We start from the raw sequence: 22,533 nt of genomic DNA on the forward strand, positions 1-22,533 counted from the left end.
TGAAAAATGCTACTTTACAAATTGAGAAGGTACCATGATCTTGGTATGTTTTTGGAGCGAGGAAACATTTGCTTTGTGCACACCAAAGAAGCCTTGAAGGTAACCCCTATTTTAAGGGATAAAAGAAAGAGGGAGTGTGGCTTTTATATGTGGTTATCGGAATAAAAACGTATCGTCTAAAACCATTTTTCTCAGTCTCTTCTTTCGATTGTAATGCGGTTCGAACTTGACTCTATCTATTTTGATGGTGGGGAACGTTGAGTTTCTAGCAGTAACGGCACAAAATGCAGAATTTTTTTATTTTCCCATTATTTCCCTCATGCTTCGCAGCCATATTTATTCCGCATTTCCGCGCTTAGCACATGTTCGCTGCCATTTTGGTAGCCATCTTGTGTAGGATTTCTGGTTATAGTAACGTTGGCGGAGTTGATATGCCAAGTTTCCAAACAAGGACACTGGTGGTAACGTCGATTAGTGGTGATCATTTGAAAATTATCAATCAATCAATCAATCTATCAATTTATTTAACGTGGTCAGAACGCTTAGCTAAAAGCTAGTTTACAGGTAAGCCACGAAATAAAAAGAAAAAAGGAAATTATAAAGCCTTGTGAAGGTATATAAATTTAAATAAATTAAGAATTAAGAACTAGAATATATAAAATGTAAATTGTATTCATTAAAAACAGGCTAATATTAAAATATAAGAATTTAATAATGTAGTCACCGAGTTGAAATATAATTAAAGATAGATCCTCACCGCGCTAGAGTCCCGTGAGATCTAATGTTTTTAAGTAATTTTTAAAACTAGTAAGTGTCTGTATCTTTCGAGACTCGTCCGGTAAAGCGTTCCATAGTTTCGATGCAGCATATCTCCATGATCTTAACCCGAAGGTTGTTGATTTTACTTTTGGGAGGTCCAGTATTGTGGTGCCCCTAAGATTATAAGTGGAGCACCTAACTGTTATAAGATCACGTAAGCTTTTTGGTCCTGCATCACTAGTTAATATCTTAAAGACAGTGGACAAAATTTTCGCTAATCGCTGTTCACGAAGACTTGAGAGACCGTTACGCTTACAAAGTTCCTCATAAGGGGAGGACTTATCTCTAAAAACAAAACGGAGCGCACGTTTGTTCACCAACTCTAACTTGTCAGCTGACTTCTTATTACAGAAGTGCCACGTTTCGGAGCAGTAATTAAAGTGTGGTAAAATGAAGGCTTTGTAAAGATCCCTTCTAGTCTCAAAAGACAACATTTTCTGCATCCTTTTTAACACAGCCACCTGTTGCCTGACTTTTCTACATATTTTAGCAATGTCCTTTTCAAAATTCAATTTATCATCGATTGTCACGCCAAGAAGTTCCATTATGTTGGATATGGGAAGTGGTGACTCCTCACACTTAAACACTGGTTCATCAGTTCCTTTGTGTTTTCCCAACACCATTTCCTGGTATTTTGAACTGTTCCTCTTCATGCCATTACGCGTGAACCATATATCAGCACTAATAAGATCGTTGTTGATTGTTTCTTCAATTTCGGAGAGTTGATTGTCGGCGTAAAAGATTTGAGTGTTATCAGCGTAAGTGGACAGAGTGCACTTCTCGATGACATATGAAAGATCGTAAAGATCGTTCATGAAGATGTTAAATAGTAAAGGGCCGAGGATGGATCCCTGTGGTACACCATTGCAAATAGGTTGCCAATTGGAAAGTGTATTCCCTAGTCTCACTCTTTGGAATCGATTTGATAAATAATCTTTTATCAGGGTGGTTGTTGCTTCATCTGCTCCATATTCTTTTAATTTCAAAACAATCAGTTCATGAGGTAAGGTGCCAAAGGCCTTGGAAAAGTCCATAGAGACCAGACCGATCAATTTGTTGTTATCAATTTCTTTTTGCCATTGTTCGGTTAGACTAAGAAGTGCTGAGTCGCAGCCGTGATATTTCCTATAAGCAAACACATATTTGTGATAAATTTCTTCAAAATACGGGCTTATTCGGCAATGAACATTTTTTTCGAAAACCTTCGATAAAGCTGGCAGAATCGTTATCGGCCGATAGTTAGTTTTTAATAGGCTGCAGTCTTTTTTGAGAATTGGAGTGACCTCGCCAAGTTTCCACTGTTGTGGTATCTTAGTTGAAGTTAGAACATGATTAATCAGTGTACTAAGAGGGAAGCATAAAACATCTATCGATTCTTTAACTGCTAGTGGAGGGATCCCATCACATCCAGAAACCTTGTTTGGAGCAAGTTTCCTCATTACTTCGTAAACTTCTGTTGGATTAGTGTTGCTTAGCAACACATTCGGCACATCCTATCTAAGTGTATGATTAGTCAGGCATGTGTGCTCCGATAAAGCTGAATGTTCTATTCTGCAAAAAGGGGCCACTTTTTGTTACTCTTTCAACCGATTACCAAACTAACGTTTGGTCTGTCCGATAGACTCGTGATCACAGTCATTGCATGGGATAGTTTAAATAGCGTCGGTTTGTTGTTATTTCGTAACAAGATCCTTAGCTTTGGCAAAAATATGCTCTATAGTCCGAAAAGGTTTTTGAGCAACTTAAACGTTGTGGCTATATGTTCAAAATTCTCTTGATGGGTTCTAAAAGCCTTAGATATCAGACATCTTGCCATGACTTACTTTTTATGTGATTCATTCACTATAGAACAGTCATGACCCGGCGTCTTTCTAAAAATATTTGCCTTATATTTTTCATTATTAATGTAGTTTCATTACTAAACCAAGCATATCTTTTTTGAGTAAAGTTGGTGTGAGCAACTCCTCACTCGATGTCACCGATGTCACTTTTGCTTAATTGCCAAAACATCAGTGATTGATAACACCAACAGTAATCCCTCTAGCCAGACAGACGAACTAATAATCGGTTTTTTATGGTAAATAACGCAGACGCCTGAATGACAACGACCTGAAAGGAATTAGTGGAAGCACCTTCAAACGCATGGAAGAGTTAGAAGAACTGTGAGTAAATATCAGATACTATTGGAGAAGAAATTCCTTGACCTCAAAACAGAACTCTGCATCGTAACAGTTTATCATTTTCCTTTGCTAGATCAAAGTGATTCAAGATCTGTATTACGACTTGTGCTGTGAAGTGCAATGAAAACGGATCAACCAAAGCAGATAATCACATTTTTAATGCAAACATTCTTAATACAAAGAAAATAACTTATAATTTAAACTTTACAAAAAATGTGGAAAAAGACACAATTACAGTATTGCTTTGCATAATGTGGCCATTTGTTAGGTTGTGAATTGAATGTTGCAACTCAGTATTAGAAAAAATGTTTTTATAAAGTAGGAGCATTCCATTTCCAAACCACCTGTTTGTCCTTGGTTTTGCCCATGTTTTTTTTTTTTCATTTTCTTTTAATCTCTCTTTCCCTTCAATGGCAAAAGAAAGGTCAGTTAGAGGCTACTTTGATAGAAATAGCTGGATTTGATACAACTAATTATGTTTCTCTACTTCAACATAGATGGTTGCAAGACAACAACATCAATGAATTACCTCCTGAACTATTTCAAGATCTAGAAAACCTGCAGGAACTGTGAGTTTTTTTGCATATCCTTTCCTCAGAAATTAGCTTACTGACTGCTCAACGCTTTTTTGCTATTCCAAACATTTATTAAAGGCTGAAAGAAATATCAGCCACTTGTAATATTTCATAACTAATTATATTCCCATAAGCATCAAAAACATAACCTACTAATTTAACCATCTCAAAATTTGATCTTTGTTTTTCTAATGATCATTGTAAGATCTGCAGTCTTTCAACAATGAAATCATGCGTGCCATAAGTTTTCCAGTCACTATGGGATATTTTTACCTTATTTTACCTATTTTGATATCTTCTGAGATCAAGGGCTCGATCATTTCTCTAATTATTTCTACCAGAGGAATGATTTTAAGTGAAAGGGGAACCAGCCTACCTCTCCCAACACAAGAGAAGAGAGTTCGACATGCTAGCAAATGTAAATTTGTCAGCTACGAGTTTCTCCTTTTGCTAGAAATATTGACCTTACCAAAATGGATGGGCAATATGTATATACTCGACAGTAACCATTATAGGCAATAAACAAAATGGTGCTATTCATCCTGGTTTTATAGATAAACGGGCGTTACATCATTTGACAAATATTTTGAGACAAACGATTAAACATTCATTTCTCTAAAATAAGTATATTGCCCAGATTTGACTGCAATTAACTTTTTTATAGTTTTTGATGACAAGCCTCTGTTTGTATTTTTTCTTATGAAGTATGAGCTACAGTTTTAATGATAAGGCATTTTTGTCTCATCACTCCTACCAGCTATCTGTCAAATAACAACTTGAAGAATCTACCACACCAACTTTTTAGTAGCCTTTCCAAGCTGATACATCTGTGAGTGAAATGGTTATTTAACAAAGAAGATAATTGGGTAGAACCAAATGATCATTTTTATCATATTGTTTACAAAGGCACAGCTGTAACAGCTCAAACATCATAGAGTTTTCCAGCTTGACTTTGTAAATCTGATCATGTATATGAATAACAGAATGCTACTTTATGCAGCTGATGTGCTTTGTTAAGTAATGCTAAGGTACTTGGAGGTTTAAAAGTTTAAAAGCTTCTGTTTAATAGCAGCTTCAACAACTCCTAGATTTCTTTCTGCTGGATGAAGTACAAGCTTTTAACATATGATTAACCATTCACCTACAGTTGCGCCAGCCAGATAATATTGCTATTAGATAGATAGATAGATAGATAGATAGATAGAAACTTTATTTAAGTGCCAGGAAAATAAGCTAGCCGAGAGGCAAGCCCTCTACTAATAGGGGACACCTACAATTAATAGAATAAAATAATTACTAAGTAATTATTTTATATTTTTGCTAGTAATAATATCAATAGTAATAATTATAGTAATGATGATGAAATAGTAATATAATAGTAATAAACGTAATAACAATAATAATAGTAATGATAATAATGGTAATGATGATGAAAATAATGGTAGCTGTGACTAAAGAAATAGCTTGCATTTGGTTATTATCTTTCTTCTACAGGTGGGGTTGCTATTTTTTTTGTACCTATTTTTCTGCTTTTGTTTTTGTTTTTGTTTTTTTTTAATATTTCACTGCTGTGAAGAGTTTCTATCCCCCCCCCCCCCCTGGAAAAAAAGGTCAAAGGTGGATATTTTCTTGACTGGTTTCTCTTTTCATTTTTTAGAAGGGAAACATATTTCATATCATTTTTTCTGCAAAAATGTTGAGAGATGTTCTCATGTTCTAGTTGTTCTTCATTATTGTGTTCTTAGCAAGTTTAATATGCTAGGGTCTTCTTGACCTGGATATTTGAAAACATAAGACTTCTTCCTGGGAATATGTGCTAAAGATTTGGGGGAGATAAACTGAAAAGGGGAGACTACTACACAAGTAATAAGACACTTTTTGAAAGTTTCTCAGCACAAACTGCCAATAATTATTATTCTATGAATCAGTTTAGATGGTAATTCTATCATTAGCAAATTCCTTGTTACTGTGGTGATCTCTTGTAGGGATTTGTCAAACAACGAACTTGGAAATCTGCCACCGCACATCTTCAGAAACATTACAGCGGTAGAATTTCTGTGAGTAAGATTCTTATGGACATTAAAGAGTATATTGAAAATTTTACAATTGGTAAATACAACAGCTTCCTAGATTATGACAACTCTAATTATAATGTACTTTTAGGAGGCAAACATTAGTTTCCTTTAAAATATTATATATGATATTATTGTATTGGAGGATCAAACTACCCAATAAGTTCGTAATTTCTAACAGGAAATGGATCATAAATCATTTTTCAAATTCAGCTTTAAACAATAGACCTCATGAAGGCGCTTGGGAATAAACTTGGGATTTTTCCAGCTTAACCTTGGAAGTATTCTTCTGATGTCTGATGTTTTTCTTTGAAGAGTAAGAAATAACAACTGAGAGCTATTTTATTAGAGAAAGCATTGTCATCGCCTTACCTGAACTATGGTAGTGGCCTAAAAAAAGAAAAAAAAAACCAGCTGTGTTAAAGATATCACTCCACAGCTACATCTGCGTATGTTAGTCTAAACTTTCCATGGTGCTTTCTTCAGGAAATTGGACTACAATAAAATTGAGAGGCTTCATGAAGATCAGTTCCAGGGCTTAGTAAAGTTGATCGAATTGTAAGTACACTCAGAGTTGAAACCTTTTCCCAAGACGAGTGGATTCGCAAACCATATGCAGCTCTGGCAAGGGGCTAACGCTCAAAACGTCAGCTTTTTAAAATTCTTTACGGAGGCCATTTTACATTATCAACTAAGTTGATAACAAAATTACAAGATTATTGTAATGTTAACTCTGTCATCGATTAAGTGTAATATGCCACACCCAATTGCAATCATATTATGTTACTGTATTTTATTATTTATCTTTTATTCCTTTCACCTGTTTAAGATATCTCTCGGAGAACAAAATCGAGGCTTTGCCTGACAAAATTTTTAAAGGCGTCAAAAAGCTTAAAGCTCTGTGAGTACAGTTAATCTCAACTAGAAAAAATTAGAATGCTTGAGGCAATGGAAAGAGTATAATGGAAGCATTTCAAATCTGATATTTTAGTTCACAAATTCTAATATCAAGTAAATAAAAATAAGCTGATCAACAAAGTACTGCTGTAGTGATTTATGTTTGACTAAAAGTATGGTCTTTTATGAACATACTTTTAGCAAGCAAGGTTAGACTTAAGTAAAACGGGAACACCCATGGTTGAGAGCCAGACAGTTTCACAGCAGTTCCATGTAAATTTATGAGGAAACAGACCATCGTGAGACCCTCACTACTTACTCATTGTGAGTTATGTTATTCGTTTCAGAGATATCTTCGGCAATAAGATACAAAACGTTTCCAGCACGACTTTCGCCCATACCCACGAATTGCAATTTTTGTAAGTGTACGGCAAATGAGAGATTTTCATCTATGCTAGTAAACTTAACTGCATAAAATTAATTACAAAGCTGGGCTTTCTTATAAAATATTTAGGGTTCTTGGGTTTTTTTTTTTTTTTTTTTCCGGTTTTTTTTTTGTGCTTTCTGTTTTTCTTTAACACTAATAAATGAATCTCATTCTTCCAAATACATTTTTTGGAGGAAGCCAAACTGATTTTTTTTTTTAATTGCAGGTTTATGCACTACAACCTGATGGCTGAGCTCCCTAAAGGACTTTTCACCCAGCAGTTGCTGCACATTATCAGAGTGTAAGACTCGGTCCATAATAAAAAATTACTTCAGTCACCCCTCTAAAAAATTGTTTTAATAAGAGTGTATGTTATCAATCAATAAATAATTATTAATTGTTTGCAGATAATTAACCTTTAATGTATCTAGATCACTGAATGCCAATTGTTTTCTATCCGTGTAAGTCTGTTAATATTTCTTCTTTTCTTTTTCGAAATCCAGGACTTTGGACACCAACCTGATGTGCTGCCACCTCGATCTTTTCAGGCAGGATGCCGATTGCGAATATTCTTTTAATGACAACTTCGCAAGCTGTCACTCCATGTTCCGTAACCTTGCTCCAAGGAGAAGTCTTTGGGTTGTCGGTCTATTGTCGCTGTTTGGGTCCATATTTGTTGTTGGATGGCAGTATTTTTTCCCTGATAATAATATGGTCCAGTCTGTCATGTTGGTGAATCTAGGTATCTCAGACGGCATCATGGGTATTTACCTTATCATTATAGCTATAAAAGACCTGCAATGGTCGGGGGAATACTACCTGCACGACTACGAGTGGCGCACTGGCTGGTTATGTCATTTCAATGGCGCCATGTCTATCCTTTCAAGTGAGGTGTCAGTTATGATGATTTCTTTGATTGCATGGGACAGGCTCAAGAGCATTGTGTTTCCCTTCACTTTTGCAGAACTTACGCCAAGGCAGGCTCGTCTAATGTGCGCAGTTATTTGGCTGGTGGGAGGCGTTATGGCATTCCTTCCAATCTCTGGGATGCGCTATTTTGGTGACTGGTATTATGGCAAAAACGTAGTGTGCCTGCCCCTGCAACTTTCCCCGCAATTACAAGAAGGCTGGGAATACTCCACTTCCATCTTTCTCGTTTTAAATTTTTCTATTTTCATCTTCATTATGGTGGCTTATATTGCGATCTTGTTGAAATCATGGTCTTCAAGTAGACGGCTCGGTACACATGGAACTGTTCGTGAAATACAAGCAAGAGCACAAGGTGTGCAGGCCAAAAGAGAAAGAGCACTCGCCAAAAGAGTCTTCTTCATTCTTCTGACCGATTTCCTGTGTTGGATACCAATCATTATTATCGGCATCAAGTCTCACGTCGAGAAAACATTTGATCCACCTGGCGATCTAGCAGTGTGGATTGCGGTGTTCGCTCTGCCGATCAATTCAGCTATCAACCCATTGCTGTATACACTTTCTACTCCACAGGTAAGGGGTTTATTTTTTATCACTTTTAAATAGGACATGACTGCCATGTTCGAATTTGCTTTCGTGTCAGAGCAGGCTGGCAACTTAATTTTGTAATTGTAACGACTGACATAATAAACAATGACCATGGAGACCTACCTAGATTTATAAGAGATTATTCGAAAGTCTTACACAAACTTCTCCGTAAATTTCAAATGTACAGGTCCAAGCTATATTGAAACCTAAACTGAGGAAGTTGTGGTCCAATGTTCGATCTATTTTGTGCAGAGGACAAAATCAAGAAGGTACAGTTTTCCATTATTAAAATAGCAAATTTGACAACAATAATGGTACTTCCCACCTCGAAATAAAAAAAAACTTCAAGGTTTAATAAATTTTGTAATGACAAACAAGTTTCCTTTCAATAGTTTGTTCTAAATTTTTTACACCTGAGGCGTACGAAAAGCAATCAGAAATGGGGACAAAGATAGTTTAATAGGGGTCGACCCAATAAGAAATCATTATTTCAGTTCGATTTGTGGAGGTTAGTATCTTCAAAGCCATGTATTGGGAATGTCGAAGCAAATTGAAGCTATTCGCCGAACCCTTTTGAATAAGAATGTGAACGGAAATTTGTAAATAATATTATTATCAAAATATAAAAGAATCAACCTCTGTCTTCAATTTCAAGGTAAGAAGATTAATACAAACCTAACTTGTAGCGGAATGATTTTTATGTAATAAATGATTGGGAAAGTCTGACATGGACTTATTCTCTGTTTTTGGTTGTTTTATAACATAGAAGAAGCAGAAAATGACCAGCAGGGACAGATTGGAAATGAAGATGCACATGCTATCAACGAAGAGGGTAAAAATATAGCTCTTCTCAACGTAATTATACATAAAATATCCCCTCTCTACCTGGGAATTTTTTTGTGTAAATCAAAGAAAAGAAAAGATGGAAAAGTTGTTAGTAATCCTGTTTTTTTTTTCTTTCATCTTCTTCCCCATAGGAGAACATATTGAAATGCAAGTAATAAACCAACACGATATTCCAGAAGTGGAAGCCCCTGAATTGCCTACTCCGCAACCAGGTCAGTGCTCCCTCTGTTTACTTATTTTTAGACACCAATTTGTAAATAGTGAAGTAAAACAATTATATGGGAAACATATTAAGGATATTATTCGACCCGAAAAACTTGCAACCTTGATACTGCTGTTGATGGCTTTGCAACCTAACTCCCTTGGCAGGTACATGTAGTCTAATCATTTAAATCTACCAGAATATTTATTCTTTCAAATTATTATATGATAAATAACTCTAACTTAAAAAAATCCCTTTGCTATGTCGACAGCGATGGAACAAGCCTGTAGAGTGGCTGAAAGTGCATCTTCCTCAGGTATAATTACTTGTTAATTGACACAAAACTCGCATTCTTGCAGATGTAAATATGAGCTGTGTAACATAAAAAGTGTATATCCATCGAGAACTCTAATTTATCATGATTACTAGAACTTTAGTGCAAATATTTTTAAGCTTGCATGCGTCCAATTCTGCATATAAACTTGACCGAAGATATAATAGGCCTTTTTAATATCTAGATAACTTTGTAATATATTTCGTCAATTATTAATTAATAGAATATACATATTATTACCGTTGCATTTGAATAGTATCATATTTAAGAAGAAAACACAAAACAGAAGCATCATGACTTGGTTTACTCGACTTTTTCCTTTAAACAGATTATGAGGTTGCTTTTGACATTCGTCCAGCCACTAAAAGGACTATGAAAGGTATAAGGCCTTTTCAATTTTTCATTTTTTTGAAAGAAAATATTCTATATTATAAAACAATGAATCTAGTGATGCCTTGTACCACCCAAATTTTTTAGCTGCTACTACCAAGCTAGCGCATGGAGTACCTGACTGCATTGTTTTTGTTTTGTCTTTTTTTTTATGTCAAACCAACAAGATCGGTATTTTGTATTATTAACCTTATCCTCACCAATCAAATCACAGATTCTAAGTTAGTCTTATGAATGAGTTCGTGTGATTAGCTAGGTATTTCCCACCTTTCTCACTTAACCTAACGCATCATCGCAGTTGAAAAACTTCCAATCGACAAGTCGGCTGTTGTCAGAGAAATGCAATTGATGGTCTTGAGGTGACAAACTAAAGGATATTGGTCAAAATTAGAAGCATTCACCTCAAAAGGGCACGCAAATAAATTTCTTCCCCGAAAATGATCCACGCCAGGTTAAAGCCTTCAAAGGATCAGTATCAGTGTACATGAATTTAACTAAGATAGATGTATAAGTATATTGTGAAATTTAAGGCTCCTCAGTGCTTATTGTTTAGAACTGTCCTTGCTCCCGTTGCTAATTACCTTATATGGGTGAGTAGTTATGTTTATATCTACACGTAGAAAGATTCGAATAAGTTGAGTAATCAGCTTTTGAGCCTTTACGAAACAAGTATCAGTTTAGTCAAATAAAGGGCGCACTTGATATTGCTGCAGTAACCGTTCATCATGGAGAAAGCAAATACCGACGAAAAAGACGAAAAGGAGGTAATTATGTGTCTACACCGATGCAAGGTTCTAATGTTGAAAATTACTTAGTTCTATGAAAGTGCTAATTAACATTGTTAAATATCCTAATGGATCTACAGAAAAAAATTGTAGGTGACTGAAGGAGAGGGTACGTGCTTGTAGAAACCTTTCTTATGACGGACAGTAGTTGTAACTGTAGCAACTGATAGAAGGTTCAAAATATATCGCGATTATTGGACGTTTTAAATATAGAACTTTGATTTAAATAAGATAAAGAGACATGAATTTCAAGGTTGTAAAAAAATTATAAGGGAAAGCGAGTACTAGCTTGATCTTTCATTATTATTATTATTATTATTATTATTATTGCTTTTAAAAAGTTACCGGGCAGTTGCATGTAGGTCAAGGGTATGCACTTATTGCACTAATCCAGGACCGGAGTTTACGGAGAAAATAGTGATAACTGAGATTACAGGCCCTTCAACAAAGATATTAAGAAGTGATAGTAGTTCACAGCTGACTGTTTAAACACTACTTCGAAATTGCGGTTAAGTGCTGTCCCTGGTGCCCCACCCAAAATTCTCGATAGTTTCATGGAATGCAAATAATCAAATTTATATCGTTTTATTAATGCAATCTTTTTAAAACCTTTTTGTGTAGTGCAAGAGGGAAAAAGTAAGCTTGCCCCCGGAAAGCCCACAAGCGAAGGTAAAAAGCAATGAATTTATCTTTTGAACTCCGAATTGTTTAACATATGTTGTATTTACTCCTGCTTACAATGTGTGTTGTTCATAAGCTTGACAGGTGGTTAACTGGGCCAATTTGCTTGTTTAAAAGCGAGCAATGAGTTTACTATGTAGACCGTTTCACAAATTTATTTGACAGAAGTTGTTTTAGTCTACTCGTGAGAGTAAGAGTCCATATAATATATGACATAAATCCAAAACATTACCTTGAAGGCATTCATACTTTATTCTAATTTATAACTTTGCTTTGATACAGCTAGCAAACCTGAGGAGGAGGTGGCGAGTGAAGACATTCCAGGGCCCAGTGACAAAGGTATTGGAGAGAGAATGGTTTTTGATTGGTCACTCAAGAGGTTGAGCCACTTAATGAGTAATCGCAGCCTCGCTTTTACTTCGATAGTCACTGGAAAAAATGCTATTGGAGAAATTGGTTAAAAATCAATGACTTTTTGAAAACGCTTAAGTAAAGCAAAATGTTGAATTACTGAGTGGTAATGTACTATTCTATCAAATAAATCATTTACTGAAGTAGCCAAAAAAAGAAGGTAATAATTGAATATCTGTGTAAGTAGAAGTGTCTAACACCGATGGACCGTTCTTAGGTTCAAAATTCTAGTTCTTTTTAACGTACTCTTCTATATGGAATTAATTATCATGATGGATCTACAGACAGAAAACAGAAGTGACCGAAGGTTAAGCTGCTTGCAAGAGCCCTTCCTTAATGATGGACAGTCATCATCGGTGTAGCTTATAGCTGTTAATATAATAGTTGAAATATATAGGGATTATGGCGGGTTTCAATGAGCATAATACCTTCATAATATCAGAAACTTTCAATATAAGGTAGTTCTAGAAAAACGAGCAGTAGCTTGACATTGAGTCATTTTTGGTTTGCTGTTTTGATGAAGTTAACGTTACAGGGGTTCATATTCCGAGGGGAATAATTTGATTAGCCCCACGCCTACATGCTGCGCCTGGCTAGAAGTTGACAGACATTTTGTTGACATTTGATCACCTTTTTTGTTCCTACGATCGTTGTAATTGTTCTTTCCCCTCCTTCCCAGCCCAGTCATGGTTACGCACTCATCCAGTATCAGCAGTAACAGAGACAATATCAATTGCGTTAATTAACGTCCCCTCGTCAAAGATTCCAAAAGTTGATAAAGTTTGCAGTTGACTGCTTTAATGCTCTCGAAAACTCACGTTATGTTCCTGTTACTCAATCCCTCCATCAAATGCAAGTAGTCAGATTTAAATGATTGGATTAATGCAATGAATTTTAAATCTAATTGCACAGGTCAAGAAGGAGGAAGTAAGGCTGAACCTGAAAGGTCGACTGAGGAAGGTAAAAAGAATGTATTGATTTTTAGGAACTGTACATTTGTCCGACTTGTGTTGCATTTATTTTCGCCTACAGTGAAAGATTTTCATGATCTCAACGACTAACTCGGCCAGTTTGTAAGTTTTCTGGTTTGAGAGCGGTCAGCGAGCCGGGTTATTTATTAAGACCCTGGTAACTAGTTGACGACATATGTGGTAGCCTACGCAGTGACAGTGAAAGCAGCTCTCAATGAAATCCTATATAACTTTATTAACAGCTTTGCTTTCACACAGCTGGTAAAGGTGAGGAGCATGTGGAGAGAGGAGAGATTCCAGGACCTAGTGACAAAAGTAAAGGAGAAAGTAGTTTTTTTTGTAAATCACTCAAGGCACTGTATCAGTTATCGAAGAGTTTGTTTTTTTTCTTTTTTACCTTGGTAATCACTGGGCATAATACCTAACAATTGGTTCAAGATTAACGACTTTTTAAAAGCTTGAGTAAAACAAAATCGACGACTGAGTACGTACTAATGTAATTTCTATTGAAAAAACTAGACGCTCGAGGAGCGTTCACTCGGGCTTTTTTTATAGCCTTGGCATTCACACCAAACACGAGTACAAGTATAATATAAATGAATAAAGGCTGATAGTTTCGAAAGAAACTGTTTGGGGCTGCGTCGGTGGGAGTAACGAAATAAATTTGGATATATCAACAAAGTTGAAATGGTAAATTGGCCACCGTAATGATTACAAAAGCTGACGTTTCGAGCGTTAGCCCTTCGTCAGAGCGAATAGAGGAATTGTGGGTTTTGTGTGCTTTTAAAGGCAGAAAATGGAGCTACGCTATTAGTGGGAGCATGGCAACGAGAAAAACATGAATAAATTAGTGGAATGAAAAGCGTTTTATCTTTCAAACCGGCAGTCTAAATCCCACAGGGATCAACGAACGCTTTTCATTCCACTAATTTATTCATGTTTTTCTCGTTGCCATGCTCCCACCAATAACGTAGCTCCATTTTCTGCCTTTAAAAGCACACACAACCCACAATTCCTCTATTCGCTCCGACGAAGGGCTAACGCTCGAAACGTCAGCTTTTGTAATCATTACGATGGCCAATTTACCATTTCAACTTTGTTGATATACCCAAGTATAATATAGCTTGAAAATTCGTTTACAACATAGCTAGCAGAACCGCACAATCAAATTCATTATACGAACGCGTGCTCAAAATCCCAATACTGCACGCTGATAGCGTGAGCAAATCGCTTCGCTAGAAATTTTTTTTTCGCTCGAGCAGCCATTGTTAGCGCGGGGAAAGATAATATATTCCGCAACAATAATGGATGCAAACAGAGACTCGGCCCACCAGTCCCAAAGCGAAGACAATTTTCCGACCCTTTGAATTTTGTATTTAAACTGCAGTAAAATAAAACTCGAGCTTTCAACAGAAATTTAGAAATAAAACCAATTCCTACTTTGCTTAATATTTCACTTACCGCGAACAATCACTTCTGATATTGTTGTCCGTTTTTCGCGTCGGATTTAATGCACAATTCCTCCGGCTATGTTATAAAACAATTGGTTCATGCTTTTAGCTGTGCACTATCGAGTTATGGAGCACATGGGAAGTTTAGAGAGCACTCAAGAAGCTAAACTTCCCTCTTGCTCCATAACTCGATAGTGCACGTTAAAGCATGAACCAAATTGTTAAGCAATCAAATTCAGTTGCGCGAGCGTACTTCAGTATCCCATTGTACACGCTGGTGACGTCTGCAAACAAATGCCCCGCGAGTGACTTCAGCATTTTTCATTAAAAAACGGTGAAAACCTCCGCAAACAGTTAAACTAGACATGGCAACAAGCGAACAAGGCGGTGGAAATCTGCCTACTTTTTTTTGGGAATGGAGTTTTTAACTCCCGAGAAAGAACCCAGAGAAAGGGTAAACAAAATAATCAACGGTTTCATCTCGTTTCGCAACTCTAACTTCATTTCCACGCATGAATTCACCTGTCAGTTTTTGACCAATCTAAGACGTGTCATTGAAGCATAGCGTAATGCTTTTCCGAAAGTAGTAGAGGGAGTTTCTGCCCTTTATGCCTAAACTACAGCGTTGAATATGTTATAAAACAATTGGTTTATGTGTCACCTGTGCGTTCATCGAGACGTGAAGCACTTGGGAAGTTTGGAGAGCATTCAAGAAGCTAGAGTTGCTCTCGGCTGCGACTCGTGCAACTCTTAGGCATCTTTCATGCTCTCCAAACTTCCCCCGTGCTTTAAGTCTTGATGAACGCACGCTAACGCTTGAACCATTTGTTAATAGTGATCATGTACGAAATACCAAATCGTACCTTACAAGTACTGAACCCAATAAAAACCAGTGATAGAAACAGGATATTTAACTGAAGGGCTAAGGTTATATATTTAACCTTACTATTGAAATGAGATACAATGAAACATATGAAGTTCATATATTTTGTACTGCGGTATTAGATAGCGAAAATCAGACCTGAAAAAAAAAAATTTTGTACTGCGGTATAAGATACACATGATGCACGATCCTCGCAGTAGATAGCGCTATTTAAGCAAAAGCGAAAATCAGACCTGAAAAAAATCAGTACAAAATATATGCAGTACCGCAGTACAAAATATATGAACTTCATATATTTCATTGTATCCCATTTATCACTTTCACGGGTTTATTACGAATCAACTTAACGGCCTGCTCCCAGTTGGCTTGTTAACTCAATTGGTAGAGCGCTGCAGTAGTATCGAGGAGGTCAGTGGCTCGAATCCCGTACAGGCCTGACTTTTTTCAGGTCTGATTTTCGCTATTGCTTAAATAGCGCTATCTACTGCGAGGATCGTGCATCATATGTATCTCACTATTTAAGTTGCTTCTGACAGTATCATCATCCAATTCGCTGTTGTTAGCGCCAGCTTTAAAGTCGTGTTCACGAACAGTCTTGATTTTCTCAGCAAGTGAGGCGTTCGTCTCAGCATCATAGTTTGTTGTTACATCGGCCGTTACAGTATTGCCAGTATTTTCGTAGTTTGAACGCACATATGGCTCATTTTTTATCTCGTGAGAACTAGTGTGAACTTTCCACATTTGGCTAGCTTTCAAGCAATGAAGTTCGTGGACCGATCCATTCCGAAAACACTGGACATCATCTAGCGTGGGCCTTCCACGACCGACGTGTGCGTTTGCATGTGGGATGAACTTATAAGACAGGAATATTTGCAAATCGGTCTTCACAAAACACAGCATTCTGTAAATTACGTTGTTTACGAAGAGCGGGCTCACGATAACACAAATGGTTCGAACTCTCATCCCCAGTTTCCGCGGTTTACGCAAGGACCGCCTGGGACCATGAGCCCCCTTTTGGCGACCAAAACGGCTTGCATTTTAATCAAATTTAGACAACTGGATTAATGCATTCTATTGTAAATCTACATGTGCAGGTCAAGAAGAGGAAAGTAAGTCTAAGCCCAAGGAGCCAACTAAAGGTACAAAAAATTAATTGCTTTTCAGGAACTGTACATGTTGTCCGCTTGAGAATGGCAAATTACTCTTTATTTTTCGAAAAACATCTCTTTGCACGAGGTCAGGTTTCCTCATCATGTCACACATATTACATAACATAACATTAACATAACAACATTACATGACATAAAGCCCCACATACACTGTCCAACATATCTTGCATTTATTCCAGCGTACAGGACAAGCTGTTTGTTGACTTAACAACTAGCTGGGTGAAATTTCTGGCTGGATGGCAGACGGTGAGCCGGCTGTATATCAAGGCTCCTGTATCTATATGAAGGCATTTGTGCTAGCCTCCGCAGTGACAGTGACTGTAATTCTCAATGAGATCTCATTCGTAACCTTAAAGGCATCAATATTTTATTCTAATGAACCGAACTTTACTTTCACGCAGCTGGTGAACCTGAGGATCAGATGGAGAGTGAAGAGATTCCAGTGTCTAGTGAGCAAGGTAAAGGAGAGAGAGAGAGTGGTTCTTGATTAGTCCTTAGGAGATTAAGGCGCTATCTTAATACTATCGAATATTCAGGTTATGTGCTGTCCATTGTAATCCACCCACAATTCTCGCCCACTTTGCAATATTACAAGTACTCAAATGAACATAATTCAATAAGTACTATTTCTTTTTCAATCGTACTTCTGCAGGTCAAGAAGGAGAAAGTAAGCCAGAACGCAAAAAGCTAACTGAGGAAGGTAAAGACAATGAGTTGTTTTTTAGAAACGACACCTGGTTACGTTGTTTAACATGTGTTATGAACTTGACAGGTAACTGGGTCAATTTGTTGGCTTATTAGCAGGCCATGGGCCGGGTTTACCCTGCAGACCACCTTATTTATTTACATTTATTTGTCAGCCTACGGAGGAACAATGTTTGTAATTATGCAAATACTGCATTGTAATTAATAACTTTGCTTTCACGCAGCTGGTGAATCTGAGGAGCAAATAGCAAGCGAAGAGATCCCAGTGCCCAGTGATAACGGTAAAGGGTGATTGTCGTCTTGATTAGTTATTCAAGATATTAAGGCATTTTGTGAGTTCTTGAAGCATCTTTTATAACTTGGTAATCACTGGATAAATTCTAGTGGAAAAATTCATCAAGGCCTAACAATTTTTTAAGGCGCTTAACAGAGACAATATTGAACGATCAAGTACTAAAGTAATTTTTTTTAATACATCATTTCTGATTTGAAGAAGAAGAGAATGCGTTTGAGCCGGACATGGACCTCGCAGAGGAAGGTAACTTTCCTTCTAAATTAGCCAACAGATATGACGTATAATCACTCCAACACATTGCTTCTAGAAGGCTTGAAGTATTCGGTCTAAACGTCACTATCCACATCAGAAGTGACCAGATCAGTTGAGAGATAAAAGAGTATTTTCATACTTCGTTGTGATGAAGGGTCAAAACCTATCTTAAAATACTGACTTCTATAATGTGGAGCTGTCTCACTTTTTGTAACATTTTTTTAGCGAGACAGGTATTTGCTCAAATACAGAAAACATAGCTACCTTGCTGTACATCCCTTGAATAGAAATAGCAACTATAATTAATGTTGTGTACCTCAATTTTCAAAACATTCGTCTACACAGACAAGCAAGAATTGTGTTTGCAGAAGTCAATTCATAATCTCTTGTAACAACTGATTCATATCATTGTAATGAATTTCTATTTCTGTCTCTTTTGGTATTCCATCCAGGAGAAAAAGAAGTGTTTGATACCAGGCTTTAGTTCTCTGCTCTCGAACCAAGGTAAAAAATGAAATGCTTATTACGTTTGCTTTAATCGCTGACCGAAAAGGTGCCTAAAAACAAAGCCCTTAAAATTAAAGAAGTTGAATTTCGATTATTACATGTATCTTATCAAACGTATCGTATTTCATATTTGAGATGTAGGGTGAAATCTACGATGCGATACAGTGTATATGCATGTATAGTTCATGATTACTTCAACCTTCAGTTCCTTGAGCCCGATCTGTATGATATAATCTGAATCAAAACTGAATTTTTTTATTCCAGTCACACAACGTAACTCTAAATTTTTTAACCCCGTGCTAACTCAAACCAATCTCAAACTTGAGATTTCACTGCACTTGCAATGATTGGAGCTATGTTCGGAGATAAGAAGTCTTTATTCAAAGTCACCTGCAAAACTTTTCCAGGCATCCTGCTCATTGTTGATGTGTGATTTGAAAAAGTGTGACAAAAAACTACTGGGTGGCTAATGGGCTGCACCGAGGAGTGCACTCGTTCCATATGGTTATAAGTTCATACTTGCCTGCGGTCCTTAATTTACTAACCAGCTTAATGATTGACAGTCTGGTCAACTGACTAGCTGGTCAGCTGGCCAGAAAGCTGCGAGATTAAATTGACTAGCTAAACTGTAGCAGAATCACAGATCGGCTGACTATCTGCCTGACTGTCTGGCAGACTGTCCACTCGACCAGTAGGTATGGTTACAGACTAACTGATTTGTATTATCGCTGCCTCAATCAAGGTGCCGATTACACCTGACTGACTGACTATCGGGTCGGTAAATCAAGTAGCCAACGTATTGATGAATGAATTTGTATTAAGCGTGCTTTTTCCCTTTGCCTCAAACATTTAACATTACCAGTACTATGGACACCGCGAGGGCTACAGAAAGATTAGAAGATTCAAGGAAAAGGAAAAAATAACTCTTGAGTAGGAATTTATATGTATTGTATGTGGTAATATCTTAGTCAGAAAAATATGATTTTAATTTCGTTTTCTTTAATCGGTTCGATGTTTACATTAGTTAATAAGCTTCTTGTCTGAACTCTTCATTACTTGGTTACATAGGTAGGATACCTGAGTAGGCATGTAGCGGCAGGCCATATTCGTTGCGTTTTGTTATGGATGTAACATGTAACATGTATGTCTACCTGATACTCTAAGTCTGTTACTGTTAGCATGTTTCTGTGCACCATAGTTCTTAGAAGACATTCAAACCTGATGGATAAAGGGGAAACACAACGATATCACGGGTGCAGCCAGGTTAAAGTCCTGTGCGGTTGGGCCTACAATTTTTCTTTCGCCTGTTTGACTCTTAAAATAGAACTCTCGCAAATTTTAAAACAAAAATTGAACTTTCTCATGGTGGAGGCCCACGACAAGTCGAAAAGCTGGTTACGCTCCTGATATAATAAGACATTTTAGTGTGCATGCTGATCTACCCATTGACGTTATTCCTTATTATCAATATCAATATAGCTTAGTAAATGTTTTGGTTAGAAATGCTCCACCGTTTTAAAAGTAATGTTTAGCTCATTACCATGGTAATTTTTTAGCTTGTTCGGAGCTTGTTCTTAGTTTATAAGGAATTCGATGTCCTGAATAAATTTCTTCCCCGCTTCTATCTCAGTTTTTCTCAAAACTGCGATTTGTTAATAGGACTTAAATCATAGCTGACCGAAGCAAATGTTTAATTAACGCTTAAATTAAGTTTCGAAAGTTCAGTTTCAATGGTATCTCTAGTTTGGAAAACAGACAAGCAAATATTGAACAAACACCTAGAATTAAATTGGGGGAAATCCGTTAAATCAACTATCAGAAATTTTAGCGGCAGTATAACAATGATCTAAAAGCTTATTTTAAGAGTGTTTTTTGACTCGTAATAATAATAATAATAATAATAATAATAATTATAGTTTAATATTTGTAGTGCGCAAATCCATTTACATATGATCAAATGCGCAAATGCGACTCGTTTTGAGAGAATCACTCGCCCTATAATTGCTTTTCATTCGAACGGAAAAGGAAAAAGCATCTATGACAGGAACAACTCAGAGACTTGTACGGGTCAAGACTATCTCAGAATTTTACTTCCCTCTTTTCCGAATTTTTCTGCTTAATACCAAATTTACATCAATACATCTAATATTGAAAAGAACAAAAAGGGCTAATGATGCGATCACAATAGTAGAACAACGACGCGCTTTAGTAAGAATTATCGGAGATTTATCAGTAAAACAAAGATTTAGATAGCTCATATCTAGAATTTTGTTTAACTCGTTTAAGAGTAATTCGCTCTCAGATTGCATTTTAATCGTTGTGAACGATGAATCATCTAACATTTGACAAGAAAGACTTAGACAAGTGTACCGGTCAAAACATCATTCACTAGATATTTGGTGGCAGGCTGGTAACCTAAATAGTTCATTACTTACAGATTACGTGTCAAATTGTTTCATTTCACATGTATCTTTAGTTCAAAATTACAAACTAAGGTAAAAATGCAGAAAAATTGAAAAACTTACTGGTAAAGACGTTACTTATGAAAGATTTGGTAGAAATAAATGATCTAAGTAGCTAATTTCTTGAATTTTTGTAACTCTCATGAGAACATTATGGTAGTTAAAGGTAGAGTGACGTGATTTCCGCAACGTTTCGACGTTTGTCATAATCGCAGATTATTAAAAAGAAATTAGAAAGATGTTTGGGTAATGAGTAACAAGAACAATTTCAATAGTTCATTCCCACAACTGGCATGAGAGAGTTTTACGCCATTTAGATTAAATTAAACTAAATAAATAAAACCGATAAAAGTGTACAAAAAAAGAAGAGAAAAACAGGAAAATATAACGGGTAAGACGTCGGTTGTTACAGATTTTTTTTTATAGAATACAAGTGATCTAAATAGCTCATTTCTAGAATTTTTATAACTCGTTTACGAACATTATAATCATTGGGAGTTGCAGTGACGTCTGTCACTTTTTTTAACATAATTCGTCATTATTATTGATATTAACCATAACACAAAAAAAAAAAGGAAAAAAGTCTTTGGATACCACAAAAATAAGTATTTGGTAGCGTTTTGAAGTCTAATTTTGTAGTTCATTTTTACATTTTTTTTTAACTCACTTTAACTCTAGTTCATTGTATTATGTGGTATTCAAACTGTTTGAAAGCTTTGTTCAAACGTGTTCATCAAACATGACTAGTTTACTGTAGGAATATCTTTGAAGCAAAAGTGGCATTTAGAGGAAAATGACACCAAGTTAAGATTTATTGTAAAACGAAGCCTTCAATAAAACATCTGAAAGACCTTACACATGAGTCCGTTCATGGTTTACCCTTTCGGAAGTTTCGAAGTCTCGCTTCAATTTCATCCACAGTATGGATTATGTGTAACAATGGCCTGTCTTAAAGTGAACTGATACAAAAATGATTTCTGTATCTCTTGTCCTAAGCGAGCCTTGATTGCACTGGGTGAGGGGGTAGGTAAATGGCCTTGAATTACTCATAATATCGAACATTCGTTTTAATAAATTATTCAGTTTGAATGTTTCTTAATTCAAAGAAAGGCGTCACCTCTCTTCTCCGAGCCCAACAACCGCTTTGCCTTTAAAGAGAACAAAACAAAAATGCCATGAAAAGGTTACTTCACAAATTTAATTCCTTCGGAACACAACTTCATCAATCTTTTTTTATGATGACACATTCCAATAAATTTAAAGGCGCAAATGTTTATTTGTTTGAAAATGGATACTTCAGCGGCTAACCTGTTTTCGTACACATAATTACAAGTACAACATTCATTTAAAAACATATTCGAACATAAATTCTCTTGAAATTTTCAGCTCTTTTCTGTATAAATTGGTGGGGCAAGCTAAGCTTTGAACTCCACCTCAAGACAGAGGTTTTATCACTTTAATTTGTGCTTTTGACATGACTGTATAATAGCATGGTATGAGTTTGGTTCTTTAGCGCGTATTGTCGACTACGACGCCTATCCGCTTTTACTAGCGAGTAGAGAAAGACCGAGTGTGGCTGAGACGCAGTTTCTGAATTACTTTATACCACTTCAATGAAAGTATTGTGGCCGTTGCTAGAAATGGAGTCCAACAGCAGAAATGGTAACAGAGCTGAAGAACGTATGCGCACGCGCCAGACTTTCC

At 36.4% G+C, this 22,533-nt stretch overlaps 1 protein-coding gene across 1 annotated transcript; it reads left to right on the forward strand.

Annotated features, from left to right (window-relative positions):
* Positions 1-4,075: 4,075 nt before the first annotated feature.
* LOC111346541 (uncharacterized) lies at positions 4,076-21,684 on the forward strand. The gene is made up of 22 exons (XM_088749537.1): positions 4,076-4,403; positions 5,560-5,631; positions 6,133-6,204; positions 6,476-6,547; positions 6,891-6,962; positions 7,197-7,271; positions 7,474-8,470; positions 8,673-8,754; positions 9,255-9,317; positions 9,463-9,543; positions 9,805-9,849; positions 10,196-10,246; positions 11,613-11,711; positions 12,006-12,062; positions 13,047-13,094; positions 16,534-16,578; positions 17,010-17,066; positions 17,261-17,308; positions 17,538-17,594; positions 17,807-17,851; positions 18,313-18,364; positions 19,230-21,684. The coding sequence occupies exons 1-21, from the start codon at positions 4,297-4,299 to the stop codon at positions 18,342-18,344; spliced, it is 2,277 nt and encodes a 758-aa protein (XP_088605663.1). The 5' UTR covers positions 4,076-4,296; the 3' UTR covers positions 18,345-18,364; positions 19,230-21,684.
* The last annotated feature ends 849 nt before the right edge of the window (positions 21,685-22,533 follow it).

Source organism: Stylophora pistillata, chromosome 2 (genome assembly GCF_964205215.1).
Source record: "Stylophora pistillata chromosome 2, jaStyPist1.2, whole genome shotgun sequence".
Taxonomy (NCBI): Eukaryota; Metazoa; Cnidaria; class Anthozoa; order Scleractinia; family Pocilloporidae; genus Stylophora; species Stylophora pistillata.

Excerpts from the sequence above, each read along its gene's own strand:
- LOC111346541 (XM_088749537.1), top strand. The coding sequence starts at position 4,297 with ATGATAAGGCATTTTTGTCTCATCACTCCTACCAGCTATCTGTCAAAT. Across the intron at positions 11,712-12,005 it reads CGGAAAGCCCACAAGCGAAG|CTAGCAAACCTGAGGAGGAG; the intron begins GTAAAAAGCAAT and ends GCTTTGATACAG. Across the intron at positions 17,067-17,260 it reads TCCAGTGTCTAGTGAGCAAG|GTCAAGAAGGAGAAAGTAAG; the intron begins GTAAAGGAGAGA and ends GTACTTCTGCAG.